This window comes from Anastrepha obliqua, chromosome 2 (assembly GCF_027943255.1).
Source record: "Anastrepha obliqua isolate idAnaObli1 chromosome 2, idAnaObli1_1.0, whole genome shotgun sequence".
In the NCBI taxonomy this organism is placed as follows: Eukaryota; Metazoa; Arthropoda; class Insecta; order Diptera; family Tephritidae; genus Anastrepha; species Anastrepha obliqua.
This window is the reverse complement of record NC_072893.1, coordinates 41,463,278-41,478,785: the sequence shown is the minus strand read 5'-3', so window position 1 is coordinate 41,478,785 and position 15,508 is coordinate 41,463,278. Positions and strand designations below refer to the sequence as shown.

At 36.5% G+C, this 15,508-nt stretch overlaps 1 protein-coding gene across 1 annotated transcript in view; it reads left to right on the top strand.

Moving 5' to 3' along the window:
- Positions 1–10,756, top strand: part of LOC129238100 (netrin-B) — a 39,591-nt gene extending 28,835 nt beyond the window's left edge. Inside the window, exons 3-7 of the mRNA XM_054873139.1 lie at positions 5,710–5,859; positions 5,935–6,024; positions 6,567–6,632; positions 6,814–7,045; positions 10,364–10,756. Coding sequence (XP_054729114.1) covers positions 5,710–5,859; positions 5,935–6,024; positions 6,567–6,632; positions 6,814–7,045; positions 10,364–10,505 — 680 coding nt within the window. The 3' untranslated portion in view covers positions 10,506–10,756. The remainder of the gene's footprint in view (positions 1–5,709; positions 5,860–5,934; positions 6,025–6,566; positions 6,633–6,813; positions 7,046–10,363) is intronic.
- Positions 10,757–15,508: the final 4,752 nt, after the last annotated feature.

Genomic DNA, 15,508 nt, shown 5'->3' with positions numbered 1-15,508 from the left:
CATCATCGCGAATGTTTTGATAAATAGTCTCCCTCCTTTTACTCAGGATAATCGGGAAGTGCCCTTCGTTTTTCGGCAAGACAACGCCCGAATCCACGTAAGCAGGGAAACAAGGCAGTATTTGGCCGATTATTCCATAGAAACTATTGACTGGCCGGCGTGTTCTCCGGATCTAACCACAATACGCCAACAATCGCTAATTTGACAATACCAACGAGCTTAAAGCGGCAATTAAGGCAGAATGGGCTTCTCTAGGTGTAAAGCAAAGCAAATGGTGCTTCCATAGAATACTAAAATATTCTAGACGACAGAAAAAAAATTCGAAAAAAGTATAATTTTGTTAAACGATCACTTTAATTAAAAGACACTGTTTCATTTTGCAACGCCCGGAAAAACGTTTTTGCTAAAAATTTTCTTTATGCATTAGGCCGGGTCGATTTGTGGGGAGGCAAAAAAATCGCCCATTGCTCTGTGAAAATCATATTCTAGGGATCAAAATAAGAAACTTTGCCGAAGGAACCATACCTCTAAAACGAATTCTGATGTCCCCCAATTTGGGTCGAACTTTTTACTTTCTTTTCTATAACTTCTATAACACTTAAATTAATTTTTTCATTTACATATGTTCTGACTAAATAAATTTCTTAAGAGAAAAAATAGATATTATTATAATATAAATAAATAAAAATAAAGAAAAAACATAGCCATTTAGCTAATTTTTTCATGTAAAGGCCAAAAATGATGATATTTTTTAATCGGGGGACATCAGAATTCGTTTTAGAGGTATGGTTCCTTCGGCAATTCGCTTGTAGTGGAGAAAATAGTATACTTTATACATTCGACTTTGGGACCAAAGCTCATCCTCGGCCCCAATCTGACGCTTCGTAACGCTTTCTACTCAGCTACTTCACGTAATCGTTTTCCAAAATTACAATCGTCTAACCACATATGCGCCAAATTTGTCAAAGAAAATAACCTACCACTGAAAACTTCTCTCCTACACTAACCCGTAACCCCCCGTGTCTGGTTTCAAAACCGTCATTTACAGTTCACTTATCGCTCCTGCTTAAATCTAGCACTGCTAACGCAGTTTACAATGCCACGTTCCGTGAAACTATGATTCGATTCAAGCAAGACAAGACGGCTTATATTCATTGATGACTCCAAAGCGGTACACACGACTTTCGTTGTCGTAAGCGAGAAAAACGAAGCAATTTCATGCAGCCCTGTCTGCTCCATCTTTACACCCGAAGCTGCTGTCATTTTACACGCTGTCCAATACGCTACAAAAAATACCGAAAAATACATCATTTGTACCAATAGGCAATCCTATTTTCAAGCCATCAATAATTGCAATAACACCAACAACATCATCAGCTGTATTACATCCATTCTCAGCTCCTACTCAAATAAGATAAAGATAATGTGCGGACCAAGCCATACCGGCATCGACGACAATCTCTATGCGCACAAAATAGCCAGGGGCAACACTCACTTTCCAGACGCACCAAATTGGCCCTTGATTAGATAGATTGCAACCATCATTCCTCACTATCCTTTATCCATACCAACAAACGTATCTTTCATACGGCTCCGAATTGCCCACACCTTACTTAGACTTGCTCATCTTCTAGAAAGATCCTCCCCTCATCTTCTCGAACGATCCCCCCCAACCTATGTTCCTTCTGTGATGCTTCAACAAGCGTTCTTCGTCTAATTGCTTTCTGACCAGGACTCGATGCCGAAAGACAACAGAATTTCCGTTGAAACTGAGCTTCTCTCTCACTACTTATAAATCCATCAGAAGAAAACATAAGCACAATGCATAGATTTCCAACAGACGCTGACATACTCAGTAGGATTCAGAGCCGTTGGTACTTGCCGGACAGCTAATAGCCTCTGATGCTGGCGTTGCATTACAATTCTAAAAAGAAAAAAAAAAACATGTTTGCCTAGATTTTTCTTCCACAAAGTACTACTACAAAATGTTACTAACTGAGTTGTTTAACTAGGTTTTAAATATTTTCTAATATTCTTCTCTGCAAACTGTAGGAAATGCTACATTTTCTTCATTAAAATGAAATGAAGTAAAGTAAAATTTGAACTTATTTTTGGAAGAACTACTGCAGTTTTAGATTATTAAAATTAAAATAAATAAATAAAAATAATTTCTTTGTTTTAGTAAATCTTATAGAAGTATAGGCATGGAAAGGGATGCCTCCTTCGCGATTGCGTTGATGTTTTCTACGGTAATTGCTATTAATGTAAGATTGAGATATGCCAAGTTTCAGCTTTTAAATATCCATCTCTGGAGTGCGGAATTAATATAAATAATTAATAATGTTTTTACTAAAAAATCAGGCCATCTATATTAATTTCTATGCAAAATTCATCGCTGAGTCCTAGAAAATTCATTGTTTCTTTTCTGTCATGAAGCTTTCGAGATGTCGCCAAAAGATTAAAGGAAAAAAAGGTAGACCATTAAAGTTCCTAATATGTGAAGAACGCGTTAACCGATCAAAAAATCGAAAACAACTCATACCTATCGGTTGAGTCCATACAAGTAGTCGATTAAAATGTGTAGAACTTACCGCTTAATGTTTAGTGTTTTATTTATTATAAGCACTTTAAGATTTATTTTCTGTAAAAATAAGTCGATTTTGATTGAAAATATTTATGTATATAAAGAAAAATATTTCTGAAAATGAATTGAGGTAAAACGAATTCGAAACATTTGAAAAAATGTAATATTTTGGAAACTAATTTTGGATTCCCGCCGCAACTCTCTTGAAAGGGAGTTTGCAGCATTGAAAATAGTGAGTTATACTAATTTTATAAGGAGTAATGCAAATCTTGCTCGATAACTTTTTTGCTGTTTATAACTAATTCGTGAAACCAAATTTTCAGTTTTATGTTTAAGAGTTTGTTTGGCACTTAAAGAGACCTCTCCACCTCTTCTGGAGAGATTCGCTTCCCAGGACTATGTTCTGCATTACTTCAGGAGGGCCCAGAAGGACGTCCATGAAATGAACCCGTTCTATTCGCCCATGTCTTGGTCCACCATGCTTGTAGCCAGCTTCATGCCCTAGGCTCATCTCCTTATGTCTCTGCCTGTGAGGTATCGTTTGTTATACTGCATCGAGGTATATCTTGGGTGTATTTTTTTATCGCATTACAGTTATCCTCGCGTTCGAGCTTCTTAAGCATATTTAAGAGTTTCGAGGCTACTAAAATTGGCGATTAATCATGACTACTTTGCTTTCGGTTTCAATCCATTCATTCGGCACAACGAAAACTCCATTAAAATTGGATTATCTTAGTAAAACTTGGTGAGCTCAGTTAATGTGCGTATTCCATAAAACGGTATTTTTGAATCTCTTCAAGAAATGTGTGTGTAAAGTTGAATGAAAATTGATCTTCGAGATGAAGTCCAGTTTATGTGTCTCACTGCTGGAGTTGGTTTTATTTCCTACAGGCGTATGCCAAACATTTGCGCGTAGTAAGAGCTCTAATGGGGTTGTCTCATTGGCGTAACAACATTCAACAGTGGTTATATGTACTCGATTATATTCCATATTACAAGCGCAGTTTATTTGGTGGGGCAATTAAAAAAACTGAAACCACCAAACTTCATAAAAGTTTTCTAGCCTTTAACCTTCCCTTGAGCTCTAGAAGAAAAAATGTATTAGGCTGCGTTAAATAGCTACAGCACGGGCCAAGGCGCATTCATTAAAAGTGGTGGCACTAGACCAACAACAATGTTTTGTACGTTTGATTGTCAAAGCAAAGTATTGAGAAGCTAGAAAACAAATAATGAATTCGCCTCCTTTCATTCTGAGCAGATAGCCACATGGACATTGCGAAAGAAAAAAACAATTCAGATGATTTACCAACACCACCTTTAATAGATTTGCCTTGGCACAGGCACGTTTGAATAGGTTCTGACAGTTTACTTATTTATTATTTAATTTGGATACTTTTTTTTTTTTAAACAAATTGTAGTTCAGTCTCTTGCTCAGTGGCAAGCTGGTGCGTGGCTGCTATTTGGAAGTGCACAGGTTTGAAAGTCCGGGTATGAAACATCAAATGATAGCAAACTATTTTCTAACAGCGGCTGCCCCTCGAACATTAACAAAACCTTTTGTGTACTTCTGCCATGAAAAAGCTGCTCATAAAAAATGTTTAGCGTACAGAGGAGGCAATCCATTTGGCGGGAAACCTTTAGAAGCACACCAGAAATATGAAAAACACCTAAGCTAAACACCTAAAAAGGGTGTAAGCGCCCGTTAGCCAATTTTTAAACATTTTGCGAACTTAAAAAAGAATTCAACAAGTTTTCTTATGAAATGTCACACTTTCTTATCAGAGTTTTTACAAAAATTTTGGGTATGCGGTTTTATAACTCTATGAATTTCGTTATGAGAAAGTGCAAATTTCAAATGGTTCAAATGTTCCGTTAACTTTCGATAATTTTTTGCCGACGGTGTTCGGAGCTTGCTTCTCTTAAAGAAAAGAAAAAAAAACAATATTCGAGCATTAACTATGGCATCAAATAGTTTTTATCAAATCCACGCAACTTTAGAAAAATGAATGGTTGGTTAATGGTAGTAAAGGGTTAAGGTATGGGCCTTTAGCACTGCGACCATATTGATCTATTGGGCACCCTATGCTGTCTATTGACTGTTAAGTATGCTTATGAATTGTACCAGCTCCTTCTGAGGGAGTGATTGTAGGTCTTCATCTATAAGCATGAACTTGTTTAAAAACTTTTTCCTTCTATGCGTCAACCCCGGCCATTCGATGATGAGATATTCTATAGACTCCACATCTTCGCAGAAAAATCTGCAGGTGCTGGTGTTAGTTATGACTAATTTATATAAGTGCTTGTTGCAGAAGAAGTGACCCGTGAGGGCGCCTGTGAAAGTGCGAATGCTCTTTTCGTTTTACGTGATGGCCATATTAGCTCTTTTAGCATTGAAACTTAAGAACTTTTTGGAGTGTCTAAGACCCTTTACGTTGTTCCAATGCTGATTTATTAGAGTTTGGGCCAAGTATTTTACTTTTTGTTTTAGGCTGTTTTTGTTAAATCCAAACATGGGACTAGGTCCGATGAAAATTACATCTGCCCCTTTTCTGGCTTGCCCTTTCGTTGCCGCCATATCCCTCATGTCCTGGTACCCAAATTAATGAGGCATTGTTTTTGGATGCCAAATTATTGAGTGACTTGTGGCATTCTAAGAGAGTTTTTGAGTTGTAGGTATAGCTATGTAAGGCTTTTAGAACTGATTGGGTGTTCGAGAGTATTCTAATCTTTACTTTCTTGTGGTTTCTACGTTGCATGATGTTTGCTGCTTCCATTATTGCATATAATTCCGCTTGGAAGATGGTGGTGTCCCTGGTGAGAGTGAATGATTTGAGCACCATAAGGTGTTTTTGGTTCATCAGTGTACCATTTTTGTGAATCATCATTCATCCATTTTGGGTTTGTTTTCCACTCGTTCCTCTGAGGAAAGATAACTGTGTATCCTTTTGTGAAACAGAGGATTGGGTCAATGTGGTCTGAAACTTGAGCCATTCTTATGGTATTTTTGACTTTATTTAGGATACTTAGGTGACCGGTGAGGTTTAGAAAAATTTATTCTCTATAAAAATCGCCACTACCTTCATAATACTCAGCTGGTAACTTCTTCCTTCTTTTGTCTTCTCCAGGCTGCGACTGCCATCCAGTTGGCTCCACGGGTAAAACCTGCAATCATCTGAGCGGTCAGTGCCCCTGCAAAGAGGGCGTGACAGGTCTGACGTGCAATCGGTGTGCGCGGGGATATCAACAAACCAGATCCCATGTGGCACCCTGTATAAGTAAGTACAAATATATACTAAATATTGAAACCGTACAAATTCTAATTTTGATATCAAATAAATTTCCCCTAACAGAATTACCGACCAAAGCGAATATGATACAAGCGGAGAGCGCGGTGAGCGAGTATCGAGAATCAGCTGGACCCGATGATGAGATGAAAAAATGTGAGTATGAAGCGTAAATCAACTAATTAGCGAAATGACATTAAAATAACTGTAAGCGCCAGTAGCCGCAGAAATGGAGTGAAATTACGCTGCATAAAGGGGAAAGCGGGAGAGCAAGCATCGAAATTTCAAAAAAGTTTCGCTGTGAAATTTCTGCCGTTTGCGCATTTTCAATTCATTGCCATAACCACATGGCAGCCGCTTCATTATTAAGCAACCCTTTTGAATACTTATTTTTTGGGTGTTTATTTGTGACCGCACACAACACACACACACACACACACTCGCACTCGCATGCATATTGAAATGTAATTTACACTAGTAATCAAATTTTCATTGCAAATTTAGTGCTTAGAGTGCATTTCAGTTTAATGAAATTTGCCAAATTCCCAACGCGACAAACTAATTTCCTTTCATTTGTGTGTGTGCGCACGCGCTTGTGCTTGTGTGTGTTCTAAGTGTGTGGCAGTGTGTTCATTGAACTGTTCGACACAGTGCATTGGAGTTTGAAATTTAATTAACTTTTATTTAATATTCAACAGATTGTGGCAAATGCAAGGCCAGCCCGAAAAAACTCAATTTAAATAAATTCTGCATGGAGGATTACGGTACGTATGAGTAACCTAAGCGATATTTTTCATGTTCTTGTTGTTGTATTTTTCTAATGAATTTCATGCATGCATGCATTCATGCCCTCGAGCTATTACAATTTTAATTGTATTTATGCTGACTCTTCTTTTTTAATTCCATTCCATTTATTTGTACTTTTTTTTTCTTCTGGCATTGCAGCCATTTTGGCAAAAGTCATTGGGCATGACCGCGCTTCACAGGACATCAATACGGAGAAATTTTCGATTGAACGACAAAATGAAATTTTCAAATACGAAATAAATATACAAACGATTTTTAAACGGAACCCTTTGCAGGGTACGACGAGTTCGCTGCTGGGCAGAGGGCATATGATGTGGCTGGTGCCGCGCAAGAGTCTCGAGTGCCAATGTCCCAAAATAAAGTTGAACAAGTGAGTTCGAATTGATTTTTATTTTGATTATGTATACGAGTATATGATACTGATGTATGTAAACTAGGGTGAAACATTCTTTATACAAACAAAAAAAAAGACAGTACTGTTTTCCCATTGGAATTTAAAACAAACAAAAAATTTTAAAAGAGCGAAGAGAAGTCAATTATGCCCTTTAGGCTTATTCTGGTAAGAGAAAAATATCATGGTGGCGTCATCTTGGCCAAACTTTGCTTGAAAAATTGCTGATAAGCAAACCCTTTTTTTAATGTAAAATTATCATAAAATTGTCTACCGCAACGACGACGCAGTAAACCCATTTTTTCACGGGCTGTAGGTCTGTGTGGTAAGCAGCGCCGTCCACCGTTTTGTTGGAACCAAATGTTTTAGAAATCACGGGCTTCAATACCCGGCATTAAAAGGTCATTTATCACGTCGTTTACCATTCATAGTTACATTGACGGCAGTCTCGTTCTTGATGAAATATAGACACAAGATTCCTCCAGCCCATAGGCCGCACCAAACGATTGTTCTTAATGGATGTAATGGCTCTTATTGAGTGGTTTCAGTTTGCTGTTCAGCCCAAATATGACACTTTTGCTAATTGACGTAGCCATTAATACAAAAATGGGCCTCATCGCTGAACATCGAGTCCCGCACTACGAGTCTTCGGCGAGTTTTTCAAGAGTCCCACGACTAAAACTATGACGCTTTGGAATATCGGGCAGCTTCAAACTTTGGACTAGCTATATTTTATACGCTTTCAAATCAAGATCTTTGCGTAAAATAGCCCAAGTAGTGCTATAAGATAAGCCAAGTTGTTGAGATTGAATCGTCGAACCGAGTTTTTCGGGTCTTCGACAAAACTCTCATTTAGAGACTCATTATTCTCTTCACTTCGCGCTGTACGTGGTCTAATCGGTCGAGTATCATCCAGTAATGTAAAATTATTCTGAATTTCCGCGATAGTTTGCCGAATAGTGCGTTCGGTAGGACGGTTATGTACACCATAAGTTGGCCTGAGCGCGCGATGAACACTTTTCACAGAGCGTAATAAAATTGTACGATTTGTAAGTGTTGTTGAGGCGTATGTTTTTCCATGATGAAATGTCAATGAATACTGAAAAAAAATGTATATTTAGTTTGACAGTAGTCACGCGTGATCTAAGAAAAAATATCTTATTGGAAATAGTACCTCCAATCTGATCACCTTTTAACTCCAAAAATCTTATTATTCGGATTTCGATGATACAATTTTTAAACATTTTCATACATACCTTTAAATCTTAAGCCCTTTTTCTGTAGATATTTGATTTCTGATGATTTCTGTAGATATTTTAAAATCGGTCCATCGCAAGCAAATGCTGATATTTTTCCGACGTTTTTTGCAGAAATCTCAAATTAATAATAAAAAAAAAACATTTTTGCAATTCCGATGGAAATACCGCGATTTTTCTCGGTAATACACCCTAATGTACATATGTATGTTTAAGTGTAAATATTTAAATATGAGTAGTGCGGTTAGAGCGTTCTCCTACATACATACGTACATGTAGATGCTTTGCGCTTTTTTCTAGGTTGACTTATTGATTTGATCAATTGGTTTAATAAATTACTAAGTAACTAACTGAGTTTTGAGAGCACTAAATGAGTGCGCCAGTTAGTTACTGAAGCGTTAGGTGACTTGATCATTGACCTGCTCGAATAGTTTGGCTGATCTGAAAATGCAATATATTTGTTTTTGGAATGCGGAAGAATTGAATTTGAGTATAGATCGAAAAACTAATTATGAAAATGAAATGGTTGAAGTACCAGTCTGGCACTACCCAAGTAGCACTAAAGCGCATTTTGGTAATGTTATACCAGACTTCCAACAGGTAGATATCTACAGCCAACAAAAGTATTTTATAAATAATTTTCACTAGACTTTGATATTTTTTTATATGCAGTCAGTCTCGAAACCAAACAATATAATGATTAAAAGGGAGAGAAGAGAAGTCAATCATACTCGTAAGGTAATGATACTGCATATACAGGGTGGGTACGGTATCTGAGTACGACTTGAGGGCGGAACTAATTAGCTTTTATTTTGAACAACATTTAATAAAACTTATTATACATGCGAGGCCTGCTGAGGTACCTTATGTTTTAAGGTTTTTTAAAACTAGCACATGCGATGCCACCAAGGAAGTGCAGCCGTTTTCTGCCTATTGCAGGACATTTAAAAATAATGGGTTTTGAATTTTCAATGCCCATTTCACATAAACGGCAGATGAGAGACCAACAGTAGACTGTAAAGTAACCAGTTAAAAGTCTTGAGTCGACTCTGCTGAGTGAAATGAACTTATCAGAAATCCCATCTCCCGAGAAGTTTGTTATTGTGCCCCTTTGTAAGTCCACAGAGAGGTTTAAGGCAAATTAGAGGCATGTTTGCTCCTTTTTTAGCTAGACGGTCCACTAGTTCATTTCCCTTATGTCCAGCGTGTCCAGGAACCCAACATAATAATACTGTGTTAAAGCTCCCTAACATGTTGAGAAGGTTCAGACAGTCAAATACCATTTTTGTGGTGATTATAGTTGATAAAATGGCCTTCAAAGACGCCTGATTATTTGAAATAATGTAAATGTGGTTCCTTTCGTTTTCCTATTGAGACATACAATTTCTATTAGCTACAATAAGCATGCAATCGCTTGGGAAAGGATTGGCGGGTAACTCCTAATACTGAAGCAAGTTCCTCTTGTGTTTGACACGGATCCTCATTGAGCAATGCCTCAAATTCAGCGTCTTCGAAGGTTTTTGGTCTTCCTTCATGCGGACGGTCGTCAACATTAAAATCACCGTCTTTGAAGCGACGGAACCAATATCGGCACGTTGTTTCACTTAAAGCAGCATCTCCATAAATTTTTTGTAGCTCTCGATGCGCTTCAGCCGCCGCTTTTTTCGAATGAAAGAGGAAAATCAACACTTCCTGCAAATGACGATTATTTGGCACAAAATCAGACATTTTCACAAAACCAAAAGTTTATGATACCAAAACAAAATCAATGTGTCAAAGCAGTTTGTTTACCATCTGTCTAAGCTTGGTTTATGACGTTTAGCTTATGTTAGAATCGACTAGCACACACTGTTGGCGGCATCTATTGACAAACAGCGCGAACTTAGTTGCGGACCTAATAACTAAAACGATCCCAGTGTTATTGTATTTAATTACTGATGTTTTCCATAATAAATTATTTTAACTTGAAATTTTTTTAACCTAATTCACATAATACAAAATTTCCTAATATATTTCCCATATTTCTTGTCACTACTTTCAGATCCTATCTTATACTTGGACGCGATGCGGAGGCCGCACCTGGCTATCTAGCCATTGGTCCCAGTTCGGTGGTGCTCGAATGGAAGGATGAATGGTCGTTGCGCATGAAACGCTTCCAGCGGCGAGCGCGTAAATGCAGTTGAATCGAACCGGAAACGGAATATGTCAGAACGGATTTTAATTTCATACATTTGGATAGATATCGTTTCTTGTATAAATTGTACAGTTTACTCAAATTTTTGACATTCTTCGGTATTATGCTATAAACAAGAGAACATAGTGACGGTGAGAAAGAGAGTAAGAAAAAAAGCACAACAATAACAACAAAAGAGAACAGAATTAAAACAAAGTCATATTTATGCACCACAAAGCGTTGCATGCAGGGCTAATAAGAAAATGCAAACTACACACACACACACACAGACTCACTCGCACACACACTCATACATGCATCAATGAATAAGCATTAGTAAATGGCGAAAGAGCGCCAAGTAGTTGCTGTCCAGAATTAAAGAGAGAAACAAAAAAACAAAAATTAATTAAAGTGTAGCGGCTAAAATCGATTTGATGCGAATATGACTTTAATGATTTATAAACTTGATTAAACAGCATACACGCATATTATATGCACACACGGATATGAGAGGCAAAAATGTCAGCGCGTTAAATTTAAATTTTTTTTTTGTACTTTTTCATATTTTTAAGTTCGCATTTGCCATTAATCAGCAATTCGCTGTTCTTTCACAGTGCAAACATAGCATGGCATGGCATGGCATGGCATGGCATGGCATAAATGCTTATGCACTTATGTTTGCTAAGTTATGCACATAGGTACATATGGCTGCTGTGCTGCGCAGTAGTTTAAGCAGTAGCTCATTATTGTGTGTACGGCGTAGGCACATTTGTATGTGTGTATGTAAATAAGTGTGATGTGCATACACAAATTTGTTTGCCCATAATGAATGCTGTTATTATTTTTATTCTCGCTTTTTTTTGAATTTTTTTATTATCTGTTTATTTTATTGCACTATTTTTCAATTTTTTTATTTTTTATTTTTTCTTTTTAATATTTTTTGAGTAATTTGAATTTATTTCACAATTCCATTTAATTGTGATTTATTTATTTGTCACCGCGCACACTTGCCACTCTTATTTAATGAGTTCGTTTAATTAAGCAAATAATCTTTGTGATTGTGGGCAGTTAATTTAAAAACGAATGCACATACATACATATATTTGTATACGTATTAGGGTGACGGGATGTACTAACAAATTTCTAGCCTCCTGTATATGGAAGTGCCAGCTGACAGAACTACCAAGGCTTAACAAGCTTCAGTTCCTGTCAGGAAAAGGGAATTTAATTCAACATCAAAAAATCACTATGGAGAAAATATTGAGGTAGCCCCGATCGTGGTACCGTTACTTTCCTCTTAGCGAACTTTACAATACCAGCTGATTTTTGAGACGTCACTCTGATGCAATTGGTGATCAGTGTGACCAGATTAACATTTTCGTAACTGGATTTAGCATTTTTTTGTTTGTTCTCTCGCCTCTTTTAATGGGAGAAACCGGTTTAGGAGGCCGAGTTTTTTGAACAAGGAAGGAATAATCCGAAATTGTTTAAACTTGGAGAGTATTTTACTCATATTTTTAAGTATACTTTAAAATTCTTTCAAACCATTTCCGCCGGAAATAGTGGCGTTAGAGCGCGTTGTCCATGGACGATCGCCTTTCGAGCATCTTGCTGGTGGGCATTCCTGAAGTTGCAATTTTTCTCCGTAATTAACAACAATTTTGTTTTTTCGTTAGCAACATGTTTCCTAAGAATGTGAACTTAATTGTGATACAATAATATTGAAAATTGCATGTCTCTGAGGCGCTTGAACACAAAGTAATTTTTTCATACCATCCATTTTGCTTAAAAAAACATATTTTTAATGATAATATAATCCCAGAATTAGGTTCATATGAATAAGGATTGAATAAAGAATATTCCGAAAAAATGTATAACGATTGGTCGATAACTTTTTAAGCTAGAGTGCCCATCAGTTGAAAGGGCAGTCATTTAAGTGCTCATAGAATCGGAAATAATACGTAATTCGCTTTAAAATTTTTACCACATATTCTTGAGTAGTTATACTAACAATTTATGCAATAAACAAAAGTTGATTTTTGATAAGCCTAACTGGTTAGTTCAATAGTTCACTCAGTTCTATTTAGCTTTACTTTTTCTTTATCATCTGGTTACGTTGACGACATTTGCGATTTCTTCGCTTTATTTACATTTTTTTCCAAGTTTGCTCTTCCTCTTCCCACTCGAGCAATGAAATTTCGCTCTCGCAACTGGAGTGTTGCTTAGTTTTGGATATAAAAAAGCACAAAATGTTCATTTAAAGCAAAGAAAATACCAAATTTTTATAGAATTACGTAAAGAACTTTATATGCGTGACAAATTGTCTTTACTGCGTGCGGTTTTCTGAGAACAAATGTTTTTCCAATAGACTGTATTGAAAAATAAAAAAAACAGAGTTTTAAAAACCTATCCTTTGATGGTATTTAAAACTTATTTTGTACTCCCTTATCTTCAAAAAAAGGCCGAAAAACACTTGTTTGCTATATTTGTGGTTATATAACAATATCAGGCGGCCACCGTAGGCGAATGGGTTGGTGCGTGACTACCATTCAGAATTAACAGAGAGAACGTAGGTTCGAATATCGGTGAAACACCAAAATTAAGAAAAAGTTGTTTCTAATAGCGGTTCCCCTCGGCAGGCAATGGGAAACCTCCGCGTTTATTTCTACCATGAAAAAGCTCCTCACAATCCAATATCTGTCTCGAAAGGAACCAAAAATGAAATTGCACTTTCAAAGCTCCAAATATCTAAGAATCAACCAATTTCAATAGCTTTGAAATCTTGTTGTTGTTGTTGCAGCATAAACATTCCCCGTGCATATACGAGGGATGCTGCTGAAGTGACAGTCCTTGGCCGGATAAAATCCGGGTCGTACCGGTTACGTAGAACCGACTGTCGTGGGGACGCTTTGAAATCTTCTCAGCATTTGCTTTTAACGCAAAAGTGGCTGTTTTGGACTTTTTTTATTAAACACTTTTTTTCCAACTTAAAATTTTAGCAGCTTTAAATTAAAAAAAGAAATAAACTCAAAACTTTTCACATTTTGGGTATAAAAAAGCATTACATTTACGACGAGCAAAGGGTTGGCAGCACTGCACAACTACACCGATGTGACGCCACGCGTTCTCCGATGGGCGCAATCTTGTTTCTATCATTCTTGGCAAAAAATCAACTTCAGAGAATTAAAAACGGAAAATAAGAAAAGTCTGTAAATTTAGATGTTTGAAAAAAAAATCGTTGTGATTCACATCTTTCACCCAAAATAAAACGATGTTATGGTAAATATACACAACGGACTGACGCTAGTTAAGATTGCGCATTTGGGCCATATTGGCTCCTCCTCCTATTTGTGGCGTGTATCTTGATGTTGTTCCACAAGTGGAGGGACCTACAGTTTTAAGACGAACCCGAATGGCAAATCATTTTTTTCTTTTTTTTTTTAGTATTTTTTTCATGGCAGAAATACACTCAGAAATTTGCCAGCGACCGCTGAAGGGCGACCGCTATAAGAAACAATTTTTTCCATGACTTGGTGTTTCACGATTGGAACCTGTGCACTTCCTCTTTCTTTTGTCCACGTTTGGTCCTAAAACAAAAACAGTATTGCTGCTAACTTTTCTCGTGAAAATTTTGATTTCTACGCTTTAAGATGGTATTCTGGTCTAGACGCCTTAATATTAGGTATTTTTACTCAGATACAAAAAAAATTAAAAACATTTTTACTATCCACTTTTTATGGTTTTTATTAATATTGGGAAAGTATACAAAAAAATAACAAAATCGTGGAATTACAGGCCGGCCTAGTGGGGGCTACATAAAAAACGGTGTTCCATGGTTTACATGATTCCAACCCTTGTAGTGATCTAAAACAAACAAAATAAAAAAATCTTCATTAGTTAGGATATTGCTATCGGAATACCCCAAATCAAAGAAAAAGCAAAAAAAAAAAAAAAACAATGGCGTCAACTTAAAAAAAAAAAAATATTTTACCCTCTTTTTTTACCCTTTCAAATTTTTTAAAAATACTTCAAACTTAAACTTTTCAAAATCCGCGGCAGGCGCGATAGACAGATGTATAATAAAAAATGCTTAACAAACTTCAAAGTGATCGGTCAAGAAGAACTTGAGATTTCATGACGACCATCTCAAAAAAAGAAGTTTTGAGAAAATCACGTTTGAAGTTTGAGCAACAATTCCAATAGAATAATTTAGATCATAATATTTACTGTTCACTCTGGATTAATCGGCGATATATTTCCAGGTGTATATTATAGAAGTATAAAGTATATATATATGTGTAGAATAAATAAAGGTTGTGTGGGATACAAAAGATTTTCTGGAAAGAACGAGTCCTCAAGTCGTCCGGTAACATCTGCCGTTCATTGTGCGATTCGCTCCACTCGGCCGGCTTAGATGCCACGTCACAAAATCCGTTGTATCTCCGAAAATAATTCGAAATTTGAAATATCCGTTGAAGGGCATATTTTTGAAGGTTTATACTATGAAAATATCAAAAAAAAACGATTTTTTGAAATTTCTAGACCAGAATATCCCCTTAAGTACTTTTTCTTTAGAATTTACCCTGAAATAAAAAGTAGGTTTTCCAGGAGGACATCGCGAATTTATTAAGTAGCGCAAGAAAGCTGACACAGGGCGAAAATTAAACATCTTTCATCACCTTTAATTATTGCGTCATTTTTGATACATACGAAATTTTCAATTTTTTTGTGCTACGTCGCACTGCATATCCGACTTGATTTTCATATTTGTGTTTTTTTTTCTCTATTGAAGTGCATTCTCGAAATATATATTTCGTAAGTAATGTTGTGTAATCTGAAAGAACTTTCACAAACCTTCACAATACCATTCACCATTCGGAATTCACAGAGAGATCGTTGGTTCGAATCTCGGTGAAAGCAAAATTAATAAAATTATATTGAATATCATAAAATAGAACGATTTATTTAACGTTTTCTCGTACAACAATTTGGCCGTACTTTTCTGCACAGATA